Source organism: Hyaena hyaena, unplaced genomic scaffold (assembly GCF_003009895.1).
Source record: "Hyaena hyaena isolate Hyena2069 unplaced genomic scaffold, ASM300989v1 scaffold_373, whole genome shotgun sequence".
NCBI lineage: Eukaryota > Metazoa > Chordata > Mammalia > Carnivora > Hyaenidae > Hyaena > Hyaena hyaena.
Genome location: NW_024081005.1, coordinates 1,117,356 through 1,140,259, shown reverse-complemented (window position 1 = coordinate 1,140,259; position 22,904 = coordinate 1,117,356). Strand labels below are relative to the sequence as shown.

At 35.5% G+C, this 22,904-nt stretch overlaps 1 protein-coding gene across 8 annotated transcripts in view; it reads right to left on the bottom strand.

Annotated features, from left to right (window-relative positions):
* Positions 1 to 22,904, bottom strand: part of PTPN13 (protein tyrosine phosphatase non-receptor type 13) — a 201,843-nt gene that overhangs the window by 155,850 nt on the left and 23,089 nt on the right. For all 8 annotated transcript variants that reach the window (XM_039250548.1, XM_039250552.1, XM_039250549.1 and 5 more), the window contains exon 2: positions 1,689 to 1,808. In XM_039250548.1, coding sequence (XP_039106479.1) covers positions 1,689 to 1,803 — 115 coding nt within the window. In that variant the 5' untranslated portion in view covers positions 1,804 to 1,808. The remainder of the gene's footprint in view (positions 1 to 1,688; positions 1,809 to 22,904) is intronic.

Below are 22,904 nucleotides of genomic sequence, written 5' to 3'. Positions count from 1 at the left end.
GCTTTATATTGTATGAATCATGGCCAGAGCAGTGATCTTGCCATTACTGTAATAGAAAGAGGTATTATCCCTTCTTCCTTTGAACATCTGTAGTACTTATCGTCCCAATCACTCATTTGGCACAGTTCTGAAGTAGTAAAATCTTCACATGCATCTGTCTGATCTGAATGAATCCTTAAGGGCAATAGTTTCGTCTTCTGCTTATCTGGATCTTTCAGACAAGTAAGAGGATCTATCTCATAAGCAAGAGTTGTTTCTTAAATATTAAGTTGATTATTGTTAATTAACTAAGGAATGTCACCAACATATCTTCCTTCAACAACATCTAAGGAGCATGGTTACTGATCTATACTCCAGAGTGCCTATACTTCCAAAATTTCTGAAAAATTAAAATGAAGCAAATAAAACAATAAAATCTACTTAAAATAGTTAGATTTTAGGAAACTGGCATTAGAGAAAATGAGTAAATGTTCTTTAGATTAATCCTAACTCTAATCAAAGATCTTCAAATATCTAGGTTCTAACAGAATCAGGTGGCTCCTAACACTATTTTAAATCCCTGTCCCTGGATTAGAAAATAATAGCAACAATAACAAAGCTTTACCATCTGTCTCCAAAATTCTTCCTTTCTTCTCTTAGACCTTCCTATACTCAATCAGTAGTCACCCCTACATCTTCCAAAAGGTTCCCATGGCTCATGGTCTTTAGCAATTCCACTGTAAAATGACTCAAATTTTAACATGTATCAGAATATCCTTAAGTACTTGTTAAACACAAATTGCTGGGCTCTACCCCTAGAATTTATTTAGTAGGGCTAGTGTGGGTCTACATTATTTGCATTTCTATCCAGTTTCAGGTGATGTTAATGTTCCTGACCCAGAGACCATATTTTGATGGTCTGTTATACAGTCAAATCTCCCCATTTCTGTAATGTTTATTGTGACTGATTATATTATGTGAATCAATCTTAAAGTTTAATTCTTCTTTTAGATGAAGCTTGGTATCTTTACTATTCTAAATAGGAGCTGGCCATGTGCAGTGAATGAATGGCAAACGCCATTTTCAGTATAGTATTAAATGTACTTGGACAAAAAGCGACTCCCTAACTTTTCCAGCTCCAAAATGCCACACAGTCATTTGGACCAGGTAACTGATTCTACAGGGAAGCACCGAACTAATTATTCAGTCTACATTAACCCAATTTAGAGTTACAGATGCAAATATTATCCCCTTTGCCAGGAACCTTTCTCCCTACTTCTCATATGGTTAACTTTTTTTCTTTCAGATCTTACCTCAGAGATACCTATTCAGGGAACTTTTCTTTTCTTCCCCATGACCGGGTCAAATCTTATTATGGGTTTTCTTTGAGTTACTGAATCCCCTCCTTTGTAGCCCTTGTCATGGCTGCATTTTCCACATTTCTTTATATAAGTACTTTACTAATAGCTATTTTCTACACTGGATTACAAGCGGCAGACGGGGATGTTTTTGGTTTTGATCACCGTTGTATTTTCAGTACATAGCACGATATCAGGCACACTGAAGATACTCAAAGGAAGGTAGACAAGATCTGAGCTTTTTTTAGCCCAAAGAAATATAAGAGAAAGTAATCCTTCTATACTTTGCCCTTTTCAGTTACATGATTAAAAAGAAAAGAAAAAAAAAAAGAAAAAGACAAAAAGACTTACCTTTTCTGAATAATTCTTGGAGACTTTCAGCGCTTTGATTTAATACAGCCCATATTTCTTCCTCTTGCAGGGGTCCACCCCGAACTTCCAGGGCCTCAGCTAGTGACACGTGCATATTACCTAAGAAACAAAGGTAACAGATGAGCTACATATCAGCAACTTACACTGCACTCATAGTGATGAAAGTTCTACATCAGTGATGAGAGACTGAGGTTCCTATCTACCTAATTTCTCAATATGCCTTTTAATCTAAACAGAATCCTACAGCTTAAACTCATGCAGGATAAAGGAATTAGATGGAAAAAAGTCTCAAAATAACTACTTGCCCTAGCCCAACAGGATCAACTTCAGAGCCTAAACTGGAAAATAGGTGGTGACTATTTCATGGCAGAAGAGAGAGACTTCAAGGTACCAGGAGGCACCAAAGTGTAGAAGATTAAATCAGAGCAGCCAGAATGAACTAACTAAAGGCCTTTCAGATTATAATTGCAGGCTTCATCCTATCCCATGCAAAAAAGAGTAGAGAAGAGCTCCTACAGCATGGTGCATGAAGTTGAAATAAGATGGAGCACATTTCTTCTGTTCACTTATTGATTTCTCAATCTCCAATATATACCATATAACTATAAATTTTACACTGACGGACTTAACTACTTCCAGACCCAGCTTTGCTGCCAACTTACCATTTGCTTTTAGAAAAGCCATTTCACCTCTAAACCTCAGTTTTTCATCTGTGACATGGGAATAATAACAACAACAACAACAACAACACTATTTTGGTGTGGCTCTGACAGGGAAAAGGGTTATTCATGTAAACATTCTTTGTAATCTAACTCTGTAGAAGCTGAATTAATAAAAAATCAGGAGGTTGCCTCTGTGGTGACACTTTTGTAGGGATAATTGCTTTCAATGGCAATAAATTAAGTGGGTGATATATTGATAAGTTTTAAGGTTTTCTATGGGCCTCAATAATCCTATTTTCATTTTAGGGGGAGGAGGCAACATCATCATCTATAACGTTCCTACACTGACCTTCCTTGAAATGAAAATTATTCCTTACAATGTTCACTAAGATTTCTGCCCAAACCAACCAATTTGAGCATAATGTATATCTATTGGTAGGCAGAAGCAGATGGGTTTAGCAAAGAAGCTAGAGGGAGTGGAAAATGTCAAATGTTCATTTTCTGTAATTATATCCTTCATTACATTTTAAAATTAACCTACAAAAAACACCTGTTTTAGACAAAAGTTGATTTCTTTACTCAACTAACAAGAATAGCTAATGTTCTTTTAAATTACATTTACAATACTTTAACCCAGACTGAAAAAAGGAACTCCAGCTACAAGTGAGGCCAGCCTTGTCCTGTTACTTTTCTTTTCAAATATTTACTATAGCATTTTATGCTTAGAGTCTACCTTGAGGGGTTTGTACTTAAATGCACAATGTGGTAGTTAAAAGGGAAGATGTAAGATACTGCTTAGAAAAAGCCAAAGGCATTTTTATTTAGCTTGTACAGAGGTGATTATTTACTCAAACACTCCTCCTCCTCCAAAAACTCTCAGTTTCTTACTCACTTCATTAAATGATAGCATATTTATGTTTTAAAAATAAGAAGCTTCATTCCTTTCTAATAAATATGAGTTATTATCTTCTATGTAAAATACTGTATTGAAATGGAAGTTTTAACAGATGCATCAGGATACTATTAGGAATCAGATACCCAACAGGATTTGTGAGAAAATCTGCCCTGCAGCAAATTCCCAAAGTCCTATGTCTGAGAACTGGTTAGATAGATAGCTCTAAAGCCTACACATAAGGTATAGAGTACAGAGAACATTGCATATGAAGAATTTCTTTGAAGATACTTGTACTGATTTTCGTGTCTCCCCCAAAGTAGAAGGGATATAGGAAGGTGCCTCTGTTTAACATCTAGCCAGCAAAAGAGGCCTCAGTGGAACCCCCAGGAATGCTTCCTCAGTGTTACCGAGTTGGTCAGAGGGAGGACACTGTAGACTGGTACCTGATACTTTAGGAATCTACATGTTTTGGCTATCAACTCTGAGACAGTAGCCAGAGAGGAGAGAGCACGCAAGACTCAGAGTGAGGAAGCATGCTGTATTTGGGGTGGGGTGTAAACAGCTTGGAGTTAACAAAATTCTATCCAGATGATGAAAGTGTTATGAAGTTTAGGTTGTGGCAACGGTTGCACAACTCGGTACCTATACTAACAACCACACAAGGTAAAGTTTAAAAGGGTAAATTTTATGGTATATCAATTATATCTCAGTAAAGCTGTCTAAAAAAAAAGCAATCCTAGCCAGAGTACCTCCTGTGGTTCCCGGAGTACCACCAGGAGGGGAAAGGTAGGAGAGGTAGGAGTGATGGACAGGAGGATGAGGGGGTAGGAAGACAGAAGTAGGAGAAGGAAGAGGAAAAAGAATTAGGTACCTGCTAGTAGGAAAGACCATATTTTGAAGTGTCACAGAAAGGACAGCTCCAGTGAAGGTCTCTGAAGGACGCACAAAAGTATAAGAGAAACAATCAGCCTTAAGCACATATCAAGTTCAAAAAGAGTTACAAGTCAGGCAAAAAACATTGTTTGCCTCTCTTATCTTTCTTCCTTCCTCCAGTTTAAATCCTAATGGGGTCAGATAAAGCAACTTGCAAGTGGATGAGGAGATAAATAACAAAAAAAGAAGTTAAGCACACTGTCTCCCAGCTATAGCTAATCGTAGCTATGGGAGAGAATAGCTTTGAATGAAGACTGAATTGGTGATTAATTTACTGACTAGGCATTTTTAATTATGGTATTGACATTGTTTTCAATGAGGGTGACTACATTTCTTTTTTAAATTTTTTAAAAATGTTTTATTTATTTCTGAGACAGGAGAGACGGCATGAGCAGGGGAGGGTCAGAGAGAGAGGAAGACACAGAATCTGAAATAGGCTCCTGGCTTTGAGCTAGTTATCAGCACAGAGCCCGACGCGGGGTTCGAACCCATGAACTGTGATATCATGACCTAAGCCGAAGTCGGACGCTTAACTGACTGAGCCACCCAGGCATCCCAAGATTGACTATAGCTCTTAAGTGACTGTAAGGAGAGAATTATGGACCTGAATTTCTACATAGAGGCAAGAGAAGAACTTCCCTCACGGAAGGAAGGAAGTTGGTAGACAAAATAAGTTTCTTATGATTATACTTTATGCATTCCATTGTAAAGCAAATGATCTATATCACATACAAAGTTCTACAACTTAAGATACAGGTTTATACTTATTTTTAAAGAAGTTTGTTTTGAAAATACAATTATTTCTTTCAACAATAGCTAAACTATGGACAGAGCTCAAAAGTCCATTGACTAATGAATGGATAAAGAAGATGTGGTGGGTATGGAATACTACTCAGCCATCAAAAAGAATTAAATCTTGCCATTTGCAACAATGTGGATGAAGCCAGAATGTATCAAGCTAAGTGAAATAAGTCAATCAGAAACACTGGAAACATCCCATGAACATATGGGAAAGGGTGGTAGAAGAGAGAGAAACAAACCACAAGAGACTCTTAATAATAGAAGACAAATTACAGGCTGATGGAGGGAGGTGGGTGGGAGATGGGCCAGATGTGTGATGGGCACTAAGGAGGGCACTTGTTGGGATGAGCACTGGGTGCTGTATGTAAGTGATGCATCACTGAATTCTACTCTTGGAACCAATACTGCACTCTTTGTTAACTAGCTAAAATTTAAATTAAAATAAAAAGAAAAGAAAATCACCATAATATCTAATTATTTCCTATAAAAAATGAAAAAAGTAAAAGTAACTTCTTACCACAATAGAATTTTTCAGTACTTGGTTTGTCTTATAAAGATTACTAATTAACTTTGTTGCTTGACTCAATCAGGCTGAATTGTATTTTTTATTAGTCCTCTGTTAGTTTTTATGGAAAAGTGTTTGTCTATTCAGTGAACTACAATCTCTATGCATCCCTAATTGGAACTTGTTAGAACTCCGAAACATAGAGAACACTATTTTTTAAGCCAGTATTATCTACCTAACAAAATAGATTTGAATATTTTTAATTTATAATTTGCTATAAAGAAGCTTAAGACTTTTTAAAACTGCCTCACCCCTCAAGTCACCCAATCTCAAAACTTAATGTACTGTTAAAGCAGCTTTCTAAGAATCAATAACGCTATACCTTATAAATTATCTACCATCCCCAATTTGGCAATTGCCATCATTATCCTTATCATTTTTCTCTATTTTTACTCAGCTTTACTATGGCTTTCCACATCATTAGCTCTGAAAGAAGATAAGACACAGGAATGAAAGAAATGTAGAAGTAGAAGAATGAAAAAAAAAGTGGAGGAAAAAAAGCTTGAAGTCAACCAATAGATGGTGGAAACAATTTGTCATGAAAATTCATAAAAGTGTATTACTTCAGTTGTTTCCTTTAGACACAGTACTAGATAACTTGGGTTACAGATGCATGACTGGTATTATTTTACTATCAAAAAGGTTCTGCTTTGCAATTAACATAACTATTATTCACTTTTGTTTCACTGAACGTGGTAGGATACATGATAACAAAGCTTAAGGGAAGACTTTCAAATAAGAAAAATTAATTATATTACATAACCAGAATTATTGTGTTTTTGGTTAACATAAGTATAAGGTCATGACCTTAAAACTGTGCCCAGTCAGACAAGCCACAAAAGGATTCTAACAGATGTCATTTTAATCCTGAGGGATTTGTGGCAGTCAAAAATAGGAAGCATAGAAAAGTGATTCCAAAAAGACTGAAATAGTAAACAGATTAACTGAATCCAATCAACTCGTGTAACAACCCGTTTGGGGTTAGAATAATGAATTATGTGTGTTTAAGTTGATTCTAAGGAAATAGGGCTATAAGATTACCTTATTTTAAGAATAAAGCAACTATAAAATAGAATCCTGTGTGTGCCACTAGTTTTGGGCAAAGGTCTACCCACCATCCTAGCTTAGGACTTCTTTGTTCATTAAGAAACCATGAGGAGCAATTGTATGGCTTTTGTTGGTTAAGCATCTAACTCTTGATTTCAGCTCAGGTCAGGATCTCACAGTTTGTGGAAGCTCTGTTCTGACAGAGCCTGCTTGGGATTCTCTCTCTCCTTCCCTCTCTCTGCCCCTCCCCTATTCACTCAAGCTCTCTCTTAAATAAATAAACATTAAAAAAAAAAAAAAAAGAAGTCATAATGAGTTGAGAAGGCAACCTCCAAAGTTATAAGCATCTTTTGACCCAAAAGATTCATAATGAAGTTTATAAAAAGTTTAAGAGATGCAAACCCATATAATAGTACTTTTAAAAATTAAAGAATCTGTACATATTTGGTATTTTAGCTGTTTCTATTTAGGAGAATTAGGTCAGTTAGAATAATATGGTTTTTGATATCAATTTAAATAATGTAATTGAGAAAATGATTTCAGACTTATATTTTACACTGTATCACATACCACTGGAACACATAAAAGAACTTAAATCTTAGCATACTTGTAAGTAAGTTTTCATTCATCAGATTTATTTAAATTATCAGGAAGATTCTTTTTGTCAGTGAGACAACTGAATTACTTTTAAAAATGACTTTTAATTATATGAAAGTAGTTTAAAATATTTTAACAAGTTTAATTAACAAATTTTGAAAATTATATACCCAATTAAATAACTCCTTGAAAGTGACTTAAACTTTTCTCCAATAAAATAACTAAATTGACCTTAGAAGCTTAAGAACTAGGTTTTAGAATTCTTAATTTTTAAGTTGTAAAATAATTTTAATAATCTTTTTTGCATACAATAATAACCCAGAGGCCACTTTTTCAAAGGTTGGGAGAAAATTAATTAACCCAGAAAATCATCCTGGGTGAGACAAAGCTTTTCTTAGATACAATATCAAATGTTTGCTCCTTAAAAAAAAAAAAAAAAAAAAAAGTTTGCTCCTTAAAAGAAAAAAATGATAAATTAGAAACTATCAAAATTGAAACCTCTGCTTCTTGAAAAGAAATATTAGAAGAATGAAAGAAAAGCTATGAATTAAAGGGAAATATTTGCAGATCACATAACTGATAAAAGATTTTTATCTAGAATACATAAAGCATTGTCAAGTCAATAATGGGAAAACAATCCAATTTAATAAAAAATAGGCAAGAGATTTGAATATACATTTGTCAAAGAAAATATATAGATGGCAAATAAGCACATGAAAAGATGCTCAACATCATTTGTCATTAGGAAAATGAAAATTAGAACAATGAGACACTATTACATAGTTATCAAAAAGGCTAAAATGAAAGACTGTCCATACTAAGTACTGACAAAGATGATGAGGAACTGGAACACTGCTAATGGGAATGTAAAAATATGGTACCCTTTGGAAAAATATTTGTTAAGTTTCTTAAAAAATTAAATTTAAGCCAGCCATATGGTTTAGTCCTTCCACTCCAAGGTATTCACCCAATAGAAATTAAACCACGTATGTATATGAAGACTTATATGTAAATCTTCATTGAAGCTTTATTTTTTTTTTGTTTTTTATATATTTTTATTTATTTCTAGGAGAGAGAGAAAGAGAGACAGCGTGAGCAGGGGAGGGTCAGAGAGAGAGGGAGATACAGGCTCTGAAACATCCAGGCTCTGAGCTGGCAGTCAGCACAGAGCCCGACGTGGGGCTCGAACCCACGAACCACAAGATCATGACTAAGCAAAAGTCGGACGCTTAACCGACTAAGCCACCCAGGCGCCCCTGAAACTTTATTTCTAAGAGCCAAAACTTGGAAACAAGCAAATGTCTATCAGTAAGTGAATGGATAAACATTTTAGTATATTCCTACAATGGATTATTAATCAGCAATAAAGAGTAATGAACTGTTATTGATACATATGACATGAATCTCAAAATAATTATGTTGTATAAAGGAAGCTAGACAAAAAAAGCACATGATTTATGATTACATATGTAAAAAATTTTAGAAAATGCAAACTAATTTATATACATTTAGAGAAAGCAGCTCAGTTGCCTGAGGATGGCACTGTGGAGAAGCAGGTGGTAATGATTATAAAGGGACATGAGAAAATGTCTGGGAATGATGGATATATTCATTACCTTTGCTGTGATGATGGTTTCACAGATGCATACATATTTCATAACTTACCAAAGTGTGTACTTTAGTATGTATAGTTTATCATACATGTTAATTATGCCTCAACAACAGTGTTCACAAGACAAAAAACAAAGTAACTAAACCTGACAAAAGCTAGAGAGCACCGTTTTTCTTTGTCCCATGAAGGTGTCTGAATGTTTTTTATTGTCAGAAAAAAATCAAGCCCCAACTTCAGGTAAAACATGCTGTGAGAAAACCAAAAAAAAAAAGACGTGTTTTCTTTCTTTTTTTTTTTAATGTTTTATTATTTCTGAGAGAGGGAGAGAAACAGTATGAGCAGGGGAGAGTCAGAGAGAGGAGGGGATACAGAATCCAAAACAGGCTCCAGTCTCTGAGCTGGCTGTCAGCACAGAGCCCGATGCGGGGCTCGAACCCACAAACTGTGAGATCATGACCTGAGCTGAAGTCGGACGCTTAACCGACTGAGCCACCTAGGGACCTCCAAAAAGACGTTTTTATTTTTTTTTAATTTTATTTATTTCTAGGAAAGAGAGAGAGAGACAGCGTGAGCAGGGGAGGGTCAGAGAGAGGGAGTCACAGACTCTGAAACAGGCTCCAGACTCCGAGCTGGCAGTCAGCACAGAACCCGACGCGGGGCTCGAACCCACGAACTGCGAGATCATGACCTAAGCGAAAGTCAGACGCTTAACCGACTAAGCCACCTAGGCGCCCCAAAAGACGTGTTTTCTAAAAATTAACTTCTCCCATTAAAAAAAAAAATTCTGTAAGGCTAAAGAAACCAAGTTATGGCTAACATCTAAGATCTTCCCTCCTCAAACAGCCAAAGCACATCTAAGATGCCATGTAACTTAGATGTTATTAAAATTAGAATTTGTGAACTGATAACACAACTGTTTTAAAAACCCATTATTTAAAATAGAAATCCCTTGTTTTTCTTTCAACTTCTAATTTCCTAAGCATTTTAATCCAAAATGATAATTACAGTAATTAGAGGACATGTTAAATAATGTAAAAATGTTTCTTTTACCTATTAATCCAGGATGGTCAACACCAAGACCGATATATACAAAGTAGAAACAATAAAAGCGCTATTATAACTTTAGAAGACTAAAAGCTGATTAAATAAATACAATACTATTCTTTCCATTAAGGAGTAGACATAGATCGGGTAGCAAAGAAAAAACATTATTGCCTAATATATTAGGAAAGACTAAGGAAGAATTGGGATTTTAAGAAGAAAAAGAGATAAAATTCAGTGAAATTTTAGTTAGATGTTGCCTCAAGATAGAAAACAACATGTGTGTAAACATTTTTATTGAAGTTGGAGTAAGGCTTAATATTTGTCAACTTTTCCATTACACTTTTCCAGTGAGAGAAGAGAAACTAAAACAAACACAAGTCTAAACTGCCTTTCTAGGCCTCTGGCTCATGTCAGCCACTTATCTAAACAGAAATCATATATGCCTGTTCCCTGCTTTCAGAGGACAGCTTCAAAAAAACAAGAAAACCTCTGGGATTCTTCTCTCTATATATGTCATTTAAACTTAGGAGAAAAGTGGGGCGCCTGGGTGGCTTAGTCGGTTAAGCATCCGACTTTCGCTTAGGTCATGATCTCGGGGTTCATGGGTTCGAGCCCCACGTCGGGCTCTGTGCTGACTGCCAGCTCAGAGCCTGGAGCCTGTTTCAGAGTCTGTGACTCCCTCTCTCTCTGACCCTCCCCTGCTCACGCTGTCTCTCTCTCTCTCGTAGAAATAAATAAAAATATTAAAAAAAAAAAACTTAGGAGAAAGGTAAAATGGAAAAGAAAATCCCTAATTTCAATGTTACATTTCTTCTCACCACTGGGAGGTACCAACAGAAAGAATTTCAGTTTTGAGTATTGCCTCCTCTCCACCTACTGACTCTTGCTAAGATCATTGCTTTAGAGTATTTGGTAGTCTTCCTCAAGAAATGAAGACTTAAAATGTATCAGAGTGGGCAGCCACTAAAAGAAACCAATATGTATGAAGCATAAAAGACTAAGAAAAAATCTTATTTGTCCTTCATACTGTAATAAACAAATTAGCTTAGTAGGCAGAACTTTAAGATTGCCCTCAACATTCCTTTCACGTTATGACTGCTTTTGTAGGGGACACAGCAAAGACTAAAGGATGGTCTCAAGGAGCGGACAGTGCACTCCACCCAATAACCAGGGAGAAAATGGTCCTACAATCACAAGGAACTGAATTCTAATAATAACTAGTGAGTTTCGCATAGGACTCTGAGCCTCAAATGATACTGTAGTCCCAACTGATACCTTGATTTCAGTTGGGTGATATCCTGAAAAGTGGAACCAGCTATTCTGTACCCAGACTCCTGGCCAATAACAAATGTAAAATCATAAATTTGTGTTGCTTTAGCTGCTAAATTTTAAGCTGGCAATCTGTTACACAGCAACAGAAAACTAACACAGATTGTGGTACCTGAATGTGGGATGTTGTATTAACAATAAAAATGTTGACAGTGGCTTTGGAATTAGATACTGGGCAGAAACTACAACAATTTTGAGAAGCGTGATAGGGAAAGCCTAACTTACATCAAATAGATTTTTAATAGACATCTGGTCTTAATCTGGATGCTGCTGGTGAGGACTCAGAAGGAAATGAGGAACATGTTACAGGCATACCTCAGATATATTGCAGGTTCAGTTCCAGACCACCATGATAAAGTGAATATTGCAATAAAGCAAGTGAAATGAAATTTTTGGTTTCTCAGTGCAGATAAAAGTTATGTTTACACTATAGTCTATTAAGTGTACAATAGCATTATGTCTAAAAAAACTTAAAAATTATAAAAAAAAACCTTAAAAATTTTATTGCTTAAAAAAATACTGTCATCTGAACTTTCAGTGAGTTGTAATCTTTTTGCTGGTGGAGAGTCGTGCCTTCATAATGATCAAGGGGGTGGTTGCAAATGGTTGGAGGTGACTGCGGCAGTTTCTTAAAATAAAACAGTGAAATTTGCCCCATTGATGGACTCTTCTTTTCACAAGTGATTTCTCTGTATATGCAATGCCGTTTGATAGCACTGTAGAACTTCTTTAAAAACTGGAGTCAATCCTCTCAAACCCTGTTGCTGCCTTTTTAACTACGTTTATATAATGTTCTAAATACTTTGATGTCATTTTGACAATTTTCACCAGTAGATTCTGTCTCAAGAAACCACTTTCTTTGCTTCTCCATAAGAAGCAACTCCCCATCTGTTTTATCATTAGATTTTAACAATTCAGGCTCCACTTATGATTCTGGTTCTCCTGCTATTCCCACTACAACTGTAGTTACTTCCTCCACTTGCAGCCCCTCAGAGTCAACCGTTAGGGTTGGAATCAACTTCTTCCAAACTTTTATTAATGTTGATGTTTTGACCTATTCGCATGAATCATGAATGTTTTTAATGTATCTAGAAATTGAGAAGGTTTTCAACGTATTTTCCCAGCTCCATCAGAGAAATCACTATCTAGGGCAGTTATAAGCTTTACACAATGGATTTCTGAAATAATCAGACTTGAAAGTCACAATCACACCTTGATTAATGGGCTGCAGAATGGATATTATGTCAGCAGTCATGAAAAAAACATTAATCTTATTCATTTCCATCAGAGCTCTTGGGTGACCAACTCCACTGTCAATGAGCAGTAATATTTGGAAAGGAATCTTTTTTCCTGAGTAATAGGTCTCAACAGAGGGCTTAAATACTCAGTAAACCATGTTGTAAAGAGAGTTGCTGTCATTCAGGTTTTGTTGTTTCACTATAAGTACAGGTAGATTAGATTTCTAATTTTTAAGGGCCCTAGAATTTTCAGAATGGTCAATGAGCATTGGCTTCAACTTAAAGTCACCAGCGACATTAGGCCCCTAACAAGAGAGTCAGCCTGTCATTTGAAGCTTTGAAGACAGGGATTGACTTTTCCTCTCTAGCTATGAAAGTTTCAGATGACATCTTCTTCCAATAGAAATCTGTTTCATCTGCACTGAAAATCCGTGTAGTGAAGCCACCTTCAGTAATCTTAGCTAGATCTTCTGGATGACTTGCTGCAGCTGCTACATCTGCATTTGCTACTTCATTTTGCATTTTAAACTATAGGGTGGCTTCTTTTCTTAAACCACATTAACCTCTGCTAACTTCCAACTTTCTTCTTCAGACTCCTCACCATTTTTAGCCTTCAGAGTTGAAGAGAATTGGGGCTATGCGCTGGATTAGGCTTTGGCTTAAGGGAATGCTGTGTGACTGGTTTGATCTTCTATCTAGGTGACTAAAACTTTCTCCGTATCAGCAATGTTTCACTTTATCATTCCTGTGCTCACTAGAGCAGCATTTGCATTTCCTTCAAGAATTTTTCCTTTGCATTTACAACCTGGTTAAGTGTCTGGCATAAGAGACAGCTTTTGGCTTGTCTTGGCTTTTGACATTCCTTCCTCACTCAGCTTAATCACTTTTAGCTTTTGATTTAAAGCAAGAGACATGGAACTCTTCTTTTCACTTGAACACTTAATGGCCACTGTAGGGTTATTAACTAGCCTAATTTCAAAATAGTTGTATCTCAGGGAATAGGGAACCCTGAGGAGAGGGAGAGAGATGGGGTAACAGCCAGTTGGTGGAGTAGCCAGAGTACATGCAACACTTATCGGCCCACCATCTTATATTGGCACAATTTGTGTCACCTCAAAATAATTACAAGAGTAACAGCAAAGATTACTTATGAAAATAACTTAAGATGTGATATACTACAAGAGTTACTAAAATGTGACACAAAGACATCAAGCAAGCAAATACTGTTAGAAAAATGGCACTGAAAGACTGGCTCAAAGCAGAGTTGCCACAAACCTTCAATTTGTTAAAAAAAAAAAAAATTAGTATATGCTATAAAATAAAGTAAAACAAAATGGAGTAGACTTGTATTAGAAACTGGAATAAGGGGAATCCTTGTTATGTAGGAGCAGAAAGCTTGGCAACATTGTGTCCTATAGTTATATGGAAAGCAGACCTTATCAGTGACTTAGCTGGATATATGGTTATGGAAATTTCCAAGTAATGTGTTGAAGGCACTCTCTGGTTCACTTTTGCTCTTTATAGTACAATGCAGTATCTGTTTTTGGATACTTAGTCTTTACTAGCATCGGCAATAAATAAATAAATAAATAATAAAAGATCTAAGCTAAAATAAGTGATAAACAATAACACATAGTTTATGTTCAGACTAGTCTACAGGGTATGGATAGGGCAACTGCCAGAGTTCTCATACTGTACTAGTCTAAAGATAAATTCAATAGAATTTTATCATGCTGTGTGGTTATTACCCAATGTACAATTCAGAAGGAAGAAAATAAAATGACCTAAAAACAGGGTTGTAATATTAACTCAAATGACCTTTTGGAGACAAAGCAAAAATTTTACAGAAGAATAATGTTTTTCTTTTTTTTTTTCAGTTTCTGTTATGAATTCCATTATAAATGATAAACTACAGAACTTTTTAAGATCAATTAAAATGTATAAAGAGGGGGCACCGGGCCGGCTAGTCAGTAGAACACAGGACCCTTGATCTCAGGTTTGTTAAGTTTGAGCCCCATGTTAGTATAGAGATTACTTAAAAATAATAAAATGTTAATATATATATTAATTATATATAATTATTATAATAATTAATATATATATATATAAAGAACAGAACTCCTAGCACAGCACTCCTGCTGGTTGGATTATCATTATCAAGTGTTTATTAGAGAGAGGGAGGAAGGAAAGAAGAGGAGAGTGATGAGGAGAAAGGAAATGAGTGACAAAGGAACATTAAAAGAATCAGGAAAAAAAAAAAAAAAAGGCTACCTTCCCTCTATCTCTTATGTATGCTTATATACTGGTTCCCAGCCATTTACATGAAACTCTGGACCAGTTGTGCTTTAATAATGAGTTTCTCGGATTTCAGAAAACTAACACAGTGTTTATGCTATATATTGTGAAACATTTCCAGCAAAGGTGTGGATTAGCATCCAGTAACCCAATACATTCACATTTCTGTAGCAAACTTACTAATATTCACACTAAATAGGATAAATAAAAACTATAAATAGTCTCAGGTCAAGTCAGGTTTTGTCACCAACAAAGCTCAGGTCAAGTTCACCTTCAAATAGGTTACAAAAATGTTTTTGATTTTTCTAGAATTGCAGATAAGGGACTGTGAACATCTATTTCATTAAAAGGACTCACTAGCTTTATAAGAAATTCTGTTACCTTAGGGAGCACTTTGACATAATCCTAAGGACTTGAGGATGGAATTGAACCCAATTAAAATTTATAGGGTAAAGTCAATATTATATTTCAGGATGATTTTTTTTTTGAAAGTAGAGATTAAAATTAAAAACAAACTTATTCTGTTGCCTATTGTGAATGTAAGAGTTTTCGATCCTTTAATTGTTAAAGTGATCACACTCCTAACAAAGAACTTTCTGTTTACATTCATAGCTTTCAGTGTGAACTACACGTAGCCCAGGCTGGGTTTTGTCTGTCTTCTGAGGATAAGGAATTCAGTACACCAGTAATAAACTGGAAGTACAAGATCCAGTCAGAGGTAGTGGGTAGCCTACATGACAGAGGGTTACATTGTACATCTGTGTTTTAGTGGTGAACAGACTTCCAGAGGCAATAAACATGTAAACAAAAGAGGAAAATCTTCAACAGCAATTAATTAGTTGTAAAAACTCAGGTAATTAGAAGGAAGCAGAGCTGGGGCTACAAAGTAATAATAGTTATCTGACACTTATTTCTAAACTCATTTCCAAAGCAGTGACTTTATCAATTAGAGATCTAAGGGTATCTATAGATGGCTAGGTCTCCAGTAATCTGGATTGTAGAAACAAGAATACTGGAATCTGATTAATGAGCGCAGTGGTAAGTTAATTACATTCTGTGTTCATTACTCAAGGAGAATGTGACTCAGTTTATATGAACACTATGGTTCAGAGAATGTGATGCTTAATATTTTTTGGGTTTTGTTATTTATATTATATCATGTGATATTCATGACATTATAGCCTAAATGGATAGAAACCCTCAAAATCACCTATGTTGTACTATATAAATATTTCACATTATCTAAATGGATGAAATATCTGGGCATATTCTCAACTTTTAGCCCCTTCTGTAACAGTACAACTTTCATTTCTTTAAAGTTATTAAGGCACTACACACACCACAAAAGGGCATTCCACACAGGGTTCAAGAAGTATAGTTTTCTTTTTGAAGTTCTTGATTTCTAAACATCTCATTTGAAATCATGCTTTGATTAAAGAAACTTAATTTTGTGAAATGGTTTGTCTAAGAACACACACCAAATTATTGACATTGCTTTAAAATGAAGTATGTTACTCTCTTCAGTCCTATTGCAAAAACTTCACACCTTTTAGAATATATTTTTCTCCCTGATGTCAAACTGTAACCAAACCAAGCCAAACAAACAAAATGAGAAAAGTTTGACTTTTGAATTGAGCTAATGGGCAGGCTGAGTATATTAACAGGAGATTTAGCTCTATACAATTCTGTTTAGTAACACAAGAAAGTACGGTCTTATCTCAACAATTCCATGAGGTAGGTACTATGACTATGTTACAAATAAGGAACTGAAATGCAGAGATTAAATAACTGGCCCAAGATTATATATACAGTTAGTAAATTGTGGAGCTGGGATATGAAGTCAAGCATTGTGAACTTCTTCATCTGAAAATGGGGATTGCTGAGTTAGTACATGCAGTTTGAACATGTGCCTGGCACAAAGTAATAGTTTAATAAATGCTAGCTATTATTCAAAATTAGATTACTGAGGGGCACCTGGGTGGTTCAGTTGGTTAAGCATCCAATTCTTGGTTTCGGCTTAGGTCATGATCTCATGGTTTGTAAGTTTGAGCCCCATGTGGCACACACTCCTGCCTGTGCAGAGCCTGTTTGGGATTCTCTCTCTCTCCCTTTCTCTCTGCCCCTCTACCTGCATCTCTCTCTCTCTCTCAATAAAGAAATAAACTTTAAAAAATTTCAGTTCTCGGGGCGGGGCGCCTGGGTGGCTTAGTCGGTTAAGCGTCCGACTTTCGCTTGGGTCATGATCTCGCGGTTTGTGGGTTCGAGCCCCGCGTTGGGCTCTGTGCTGACTGCCAGCTCAGAGCCTGGAGCCTATTTGGAGTCTGTGTCTCCCTCTCTCTCTGACCATCCCCTGCTCATGCTGTCTCCCTCTCCTAGAAATAAAAAAGAAATTAAAAAAAAAATTTCAGTTCTCAAATTATTTTTAAAAAAATCAGATTACTGAGATCTCAGTGAAGAAAAAACCCCTGGATTTTTTGGTCTTTATGACATGTCACAGACAATAATTTGACAAAGAAAAGGGGAATGTAGGCTACGTTTTTACAAGCAAAATAGCCTGAGATGAGCTTAACTACAGATGAAGAAAGAAAATTCAATTCTTTGATCTTTTAAATATTTAATACAACTATAAAGCTTAAGGAAGAAAAAGGCACTGCTGGTAGTTTCAGTAAGCAAATATACTGAAACTGAATTAAAATACAGAGAGGGAAGAGAGAGAATTCTGGAAGTCTTCCATATCCTGAGGGCTTTCACTTCTCAGAGGTCGAAAGAGGGTAGTGGAGAAGAGACCCCAGTACAACTCCTATCAGCATATTACATTTCCATATTTCTAAATGTCTTTTCTACATCTCTTGTTTATTACATTTGGGTTATGGTTGGGCTTTTCTAAGAGTAATACTTACAACTAAAGAAAATTTCTGTAGCTAAATTTTAGAAAACTGAATTCTATAATTTACTCTGTTTTTAAATGTTTCAATACTTCTGATTATATCATGGAAAAAGTCCCAGTTTAGTGCTAATTTGTTTTACTTGCTAATCTTTTTAACAAATAGAGACATGTCCTGAGCTTGAAGCCTTGCCCACAGGCAGGCCTTCCTATTATAGCTGACATTTCATAACTTTATTATGTTTTCATGTATCATAATGGTATTGACTTTTACACTTACCTTCCATTAATGGGACATTTTACTGGTTTCCACTTAAGGAAATAATATTGATCTAAGACCTCCTTTTTAAACAAATACAAGCATGAAAATGAGATATTTTAAAAATATTAAGTAATGGCATTAGGATAGCAAAGATTATAGTATAATGGTAGTACTCAAATAAAGAGAAGTATGAGAAATACAAGCTATAGGAAATTCTACTCTTAAGGGAAAAGAGATGAAGATGATTCATTAATGGGCTCACTGACATTTAATAACTTTTTGTGTAGAGGAATAGAGCAAAAGCATTCTAGAACCTTTCTCCAAATTTCATGACCCGTAATTATACATCAGAAGCTCATGTCTACATAGACAACATTGCTGATTTAATAAAACATACTATATCTAAATTAAATATTCCAATTAGATCACAAAATGTGTTTATATATATTTTATATTTTCTAATTTAACAAAAGAAACTATTATTACTGCTTTTCCATAAGTGAATTCATAACTCACTCCTCTTTCAAATGGGTCTGATTTCAGGCTAGCCAATTTCACCATTACAGAGAGAATTGGTGGTGAAGAGGCATACAGAGTAAGGTGATAGATTTAAATGTACTGAATTTTCCCCATTGTGTAGCTAAAAGGTAATTCTTCCTAATTCCCTCTTTGTCTAAGGCAAAAAGTAAGAAATGGGAGAGGAAGAACTTGAAATTAATTCCTCCATATTTAGAATTCCATTATAATTCTCTCCTTTCTAATTATGCCACAGAGCTATATATCTGGATTTTCTCCTCCCAAATTATAAATTAACAGAGTTTCATCAATACATAAATACATAGTCAAGGCTTGGAGTGTCTTAAATTGTTTTAATGTTTGCACAAATATTTTTTTTAATTATATACTGTGTATACTTTGAACTTTCATTGATACTAAATATTCTTTCAAATACTAATAACTTGCACCTGGGTGACTCAGTTGGTTAAGAGTCGGACTTCAGCTCAAGTCATGATCTCACAGTTTGTGGGTTCAAGCCCCGTGTCGGGCTCTGTGCTGACAGCTAGCTCAGAGCCTAGAGCCTGCTTCGGATTCTGTATCTCCTTCTCTCTCTGACCCTCCCCTGCTCACACTCTCTCCCTCTCTCTCTCAGAAATAATGAAAAAAAAAAATTTTAAAAATTAAAAAAAAATACTAATAACTTAATGGGATTTAAAAAAAATAAAAACTGAAGCACTGAGGCGCCTGTATGGCTCAGTTAAGCATCCAACTTCAGCTCACATCATGACCTTGTAGTCCATGAATTTAAGCCCCACATCAGGTTCTGTGCTGACGGCTCAGAGCCTGAAGCCTGCTTCAGATTCTGTGTTTCCCTCTCTCTCTGCCCCTCCCCTGCTCATGTTCTGTCTCTCTCTTTCAAAAATAAAGATTAAAAAAAAACTAATTAAAAATAAACTGAAGCACTAATAAACTTGATACATATTAAATCTTTCAATTCACATCTTTGTTTCCAGTAGCACATCCCATTTCTGGTCCCCTTCATTCCTAATGTTTCTGAATCCTAGGCTTCTCCAGGGTTCTGTGGGACAAGATGAGTCCATTCTTTTCAATCCCATTCTGTTTATTTTCTGCACTTGATTTCTTCCACTTTGATTCCTCAGATAACTTTGCTCCTTATGATCATTTAAAATTTATGAAACTTTGGGGCGCCTGAGGGCTCAGTCGGTTGAGTGTCCAACTTAGGCTCAGGTCATGATCTCACAGTTCATGAGTTCCACCCCACATTAGGCTCTGTGCTGATAGCACAAATCCTGCTTGGAGTTCTCTCTCTCCCTATCAGCCCGTTCCCCGCTCTTAAAATAAGTAAACTTAAAAAAAAAAAATATATATATATATATATATATATGGGCACCTGGTGGCTCAGTTGGCTAAGCCTCCCACTTCGGCTAAGGTCATTATCTCACAGTTCATGGGTTCAGGCCCCACATCAGGGTCTGTATTGACAGCTCAGAGCCTACACCTTGCTTTGGATTCTGTGTGTGTATCTCTCTCTCTCCGACTCTCCCCCGTTCACATTCTGTGTCTGTCTCTCTCAAAAATAAACACTAAAAAAATTAAATATATATATATATAATTTTTGAAACTTCTACAAACAGATGGTCCCCGTCAGTTCACTTTTTTTATAATCTCAGCAATTTTATTAATTTAATTACTTAAAAGTCTCTCCAACTTTATTGATATATAACTCAGTATCTTCTTTATTCTTTTTTATTCATTCACCTGTGGGCAGACACTTAGGTTGTTTCATTATCTTAGCTATTGTGAATATGCTGAAATGAATGTGGGAGTGCAGATATCTCAAGATCCTGTTTTCACTTCCTTTGGATATATACCCAGAAGTGGGATGGCTGTATAACACACTAGTTCTACTTTTAATTTTCTGAGGAGCCTCCACACTGTTTTCCATAGTGAGTATACCAATTTATAATCCCACCAACAGAGAACAAGCGTTGCCTTTTGAACACATCCTTGCCAATACTTGTTATTTGTCTTTTTTGATGGTTCACTTTTTTATTGTGAGTTTGTAGCATTTTAATTTCTTTACTATCATATCATTTTAGCAAAGATTGGGAAATTAAGCTGATAAATATGTTCAATCTACTTAAATTGGAAGTTTGACCACTTTTCTGATATAATCAACACACTAAACAATTATATCCTCATTTATAAATGAATTGTTTGTATATAAACAAACTTAATTCTTGTAGGGAAAATAATAAACAGAAAAATCAGTAATTTGAAAAAAAATTAAAAACATTAAGTTCTGTGTTGCCAAATTTAATGATCTTCACCATATACTCAAGTCTGCAACAGGCATATCATTTCTCAAGTTCAAAACTGAATTTGCCTGCCATTTAACTAAACTTCTAAACTTCTCTGCCATTTTGAAATGGACTGAGCCATTTATTCAGGCCTCAAACTTTAGAATCACCTGACTTTAACCTTCTTCTCATATCCCACATCCAATGCTATTAGCCCTTATTTCAAAATATGTCTTGACTATATCTGACAAGTCTTATGACCTCTATTGCTACTCTACAGTCTTGGCTACTATATAGTCTAGAACGGTGTTGTCTAAACTTTCTGTGATGACGGTATGTCCTACATTTGTGCTGTCTGGTATGATGAAGTTACTAGCCACATGTGCCTATTGAACTCTTGAAATATGGCTAGTGCAAGAACTGAATTTTTACATTTTACTTAATTTTAATTAATTTCAATGATCACATATAACTTGTGGCTACTGTATTGAACACTGAAATTCTAGAAGACTCTACCAGTGGGGCTAGAATGGGTCTCTTTGCTTCCTCTCTTCCCCTCATGTAACTTATTCCCAATACAATAGCTGTAAGTGATCTTGTTTAAATGTAGATCTAATCATGTCATTCCTCTGCTTCATCATTTCCCACCACACTTAGAAAGAAACCTCAGATCTCTAGTTCAATTTATAACTCCCTGAATAATTTTTCTCCAGGCTACCTCTCCACCTCAACTACTCTCTCGCCTTCAGTCCTGACATATAAAATTCTAGCCACAGAGACTCAAGCCCTTAATTTGTCTATAACACTCCTGTCTCAAATATCCACAAGGCTGAGCCTCCTCACTTTACTCAGTCCTTGATCAATTACCTCACAGAAAGGTGTTCCTTGAGCACCCAATCTAAAATAGGAGCATCACCTCCTCCCTCTCTCTCATATCCTTATCTAATTATATAATACTTCACAGCATTTACAATACCTGATCATATATTATACATATAATCTTTAATGCATGTTGTTCTTACAGTAAAATAAAAAAATCATGAGGACAGAGATTTTGTCTCTGTTGTTCACTGGTGTGTCCCAAATGTCCAGGACAGTATCTGACACACAACAGATTATCAATGAACATTTACTGAATGACTGAGTAAACTTAAATCTCATTAACCCTCTCTCAGCCTCACATTTATTTAACAAATGTTTGTTCAGTGCTCATTATTTATAAGGTACTGCATCAGACAACGTGGAGAATTCAAATTGACAGCAACCTAGACCTTGTAATTGGATCACCTCTGGAAAAAAGCTTACAGTTCCTTAAATCTTAAAATGCTGATTCTTTAATTGGAATTAGTTGGGATTGTTTCTCATGAGGATGAGAGTAGGAGTATAGCACATGTCCTCCTCTAATATTACATTTGCCATCTGGAAGGAGTAGTCTTTTACAGTATTCCTAACAGAATGCAGAATTGTGACTGATGAGTTAAAATTAGGTAGTTTTCAGTTCAATACAAAGACTTTCTAACAATATAGAAAAACTCTTGAGGGAATATCCTGAAATGGTAAAGCAAAGGGAAATAACTATATGTAGAGGATGACATACTTTCCTATATTAGGTGAGTGGGGTGGCCTTTGGTGACCTCTAACATGTTTTCCAAGTCCAACATTATACTGTCTGTAAAATGCTGTAATGAAAGCAAGTTAATATATCAGTCATTTTTTTGCTTGCTACAAGTAATAAGTCCCAAAGCTGACAGAAAGGAATGAAAATGAGAATCAAAACAGAGTTATAACACAGAAATATTCTGTTAAATAATTAAGAATATTTTGTACCAGAGACACCTGAGTGGCTCAGTCAGTTAAGCATTTGACTCTTTGATTTCGGCTAGGTCATGATCTCACCATCCATGGGATCAAGCCCTGCCTTGGGCTCAATGCTGAATATGGAGCCTGCCTGGGATTCTCTCTCTGCCCCTCCCCTCAAAATAAATAAATAAACTTAAAAAAAAAAAAGAATATATGTTCTTGTATTATAGAAATATACACAACTAATGTTGAAATCATGTGAAATTGAGATTATTTGACCATTTTTATAGTTCAACTTAAACTTAAAAACAACTTGCCAGACCTTATTACCATAGTCACAATGTTATTTGTAAATGAGCACTAATTTAATAGTACTTGCTGAAGGAAAACAAAATCAATTTAATAGCAAATG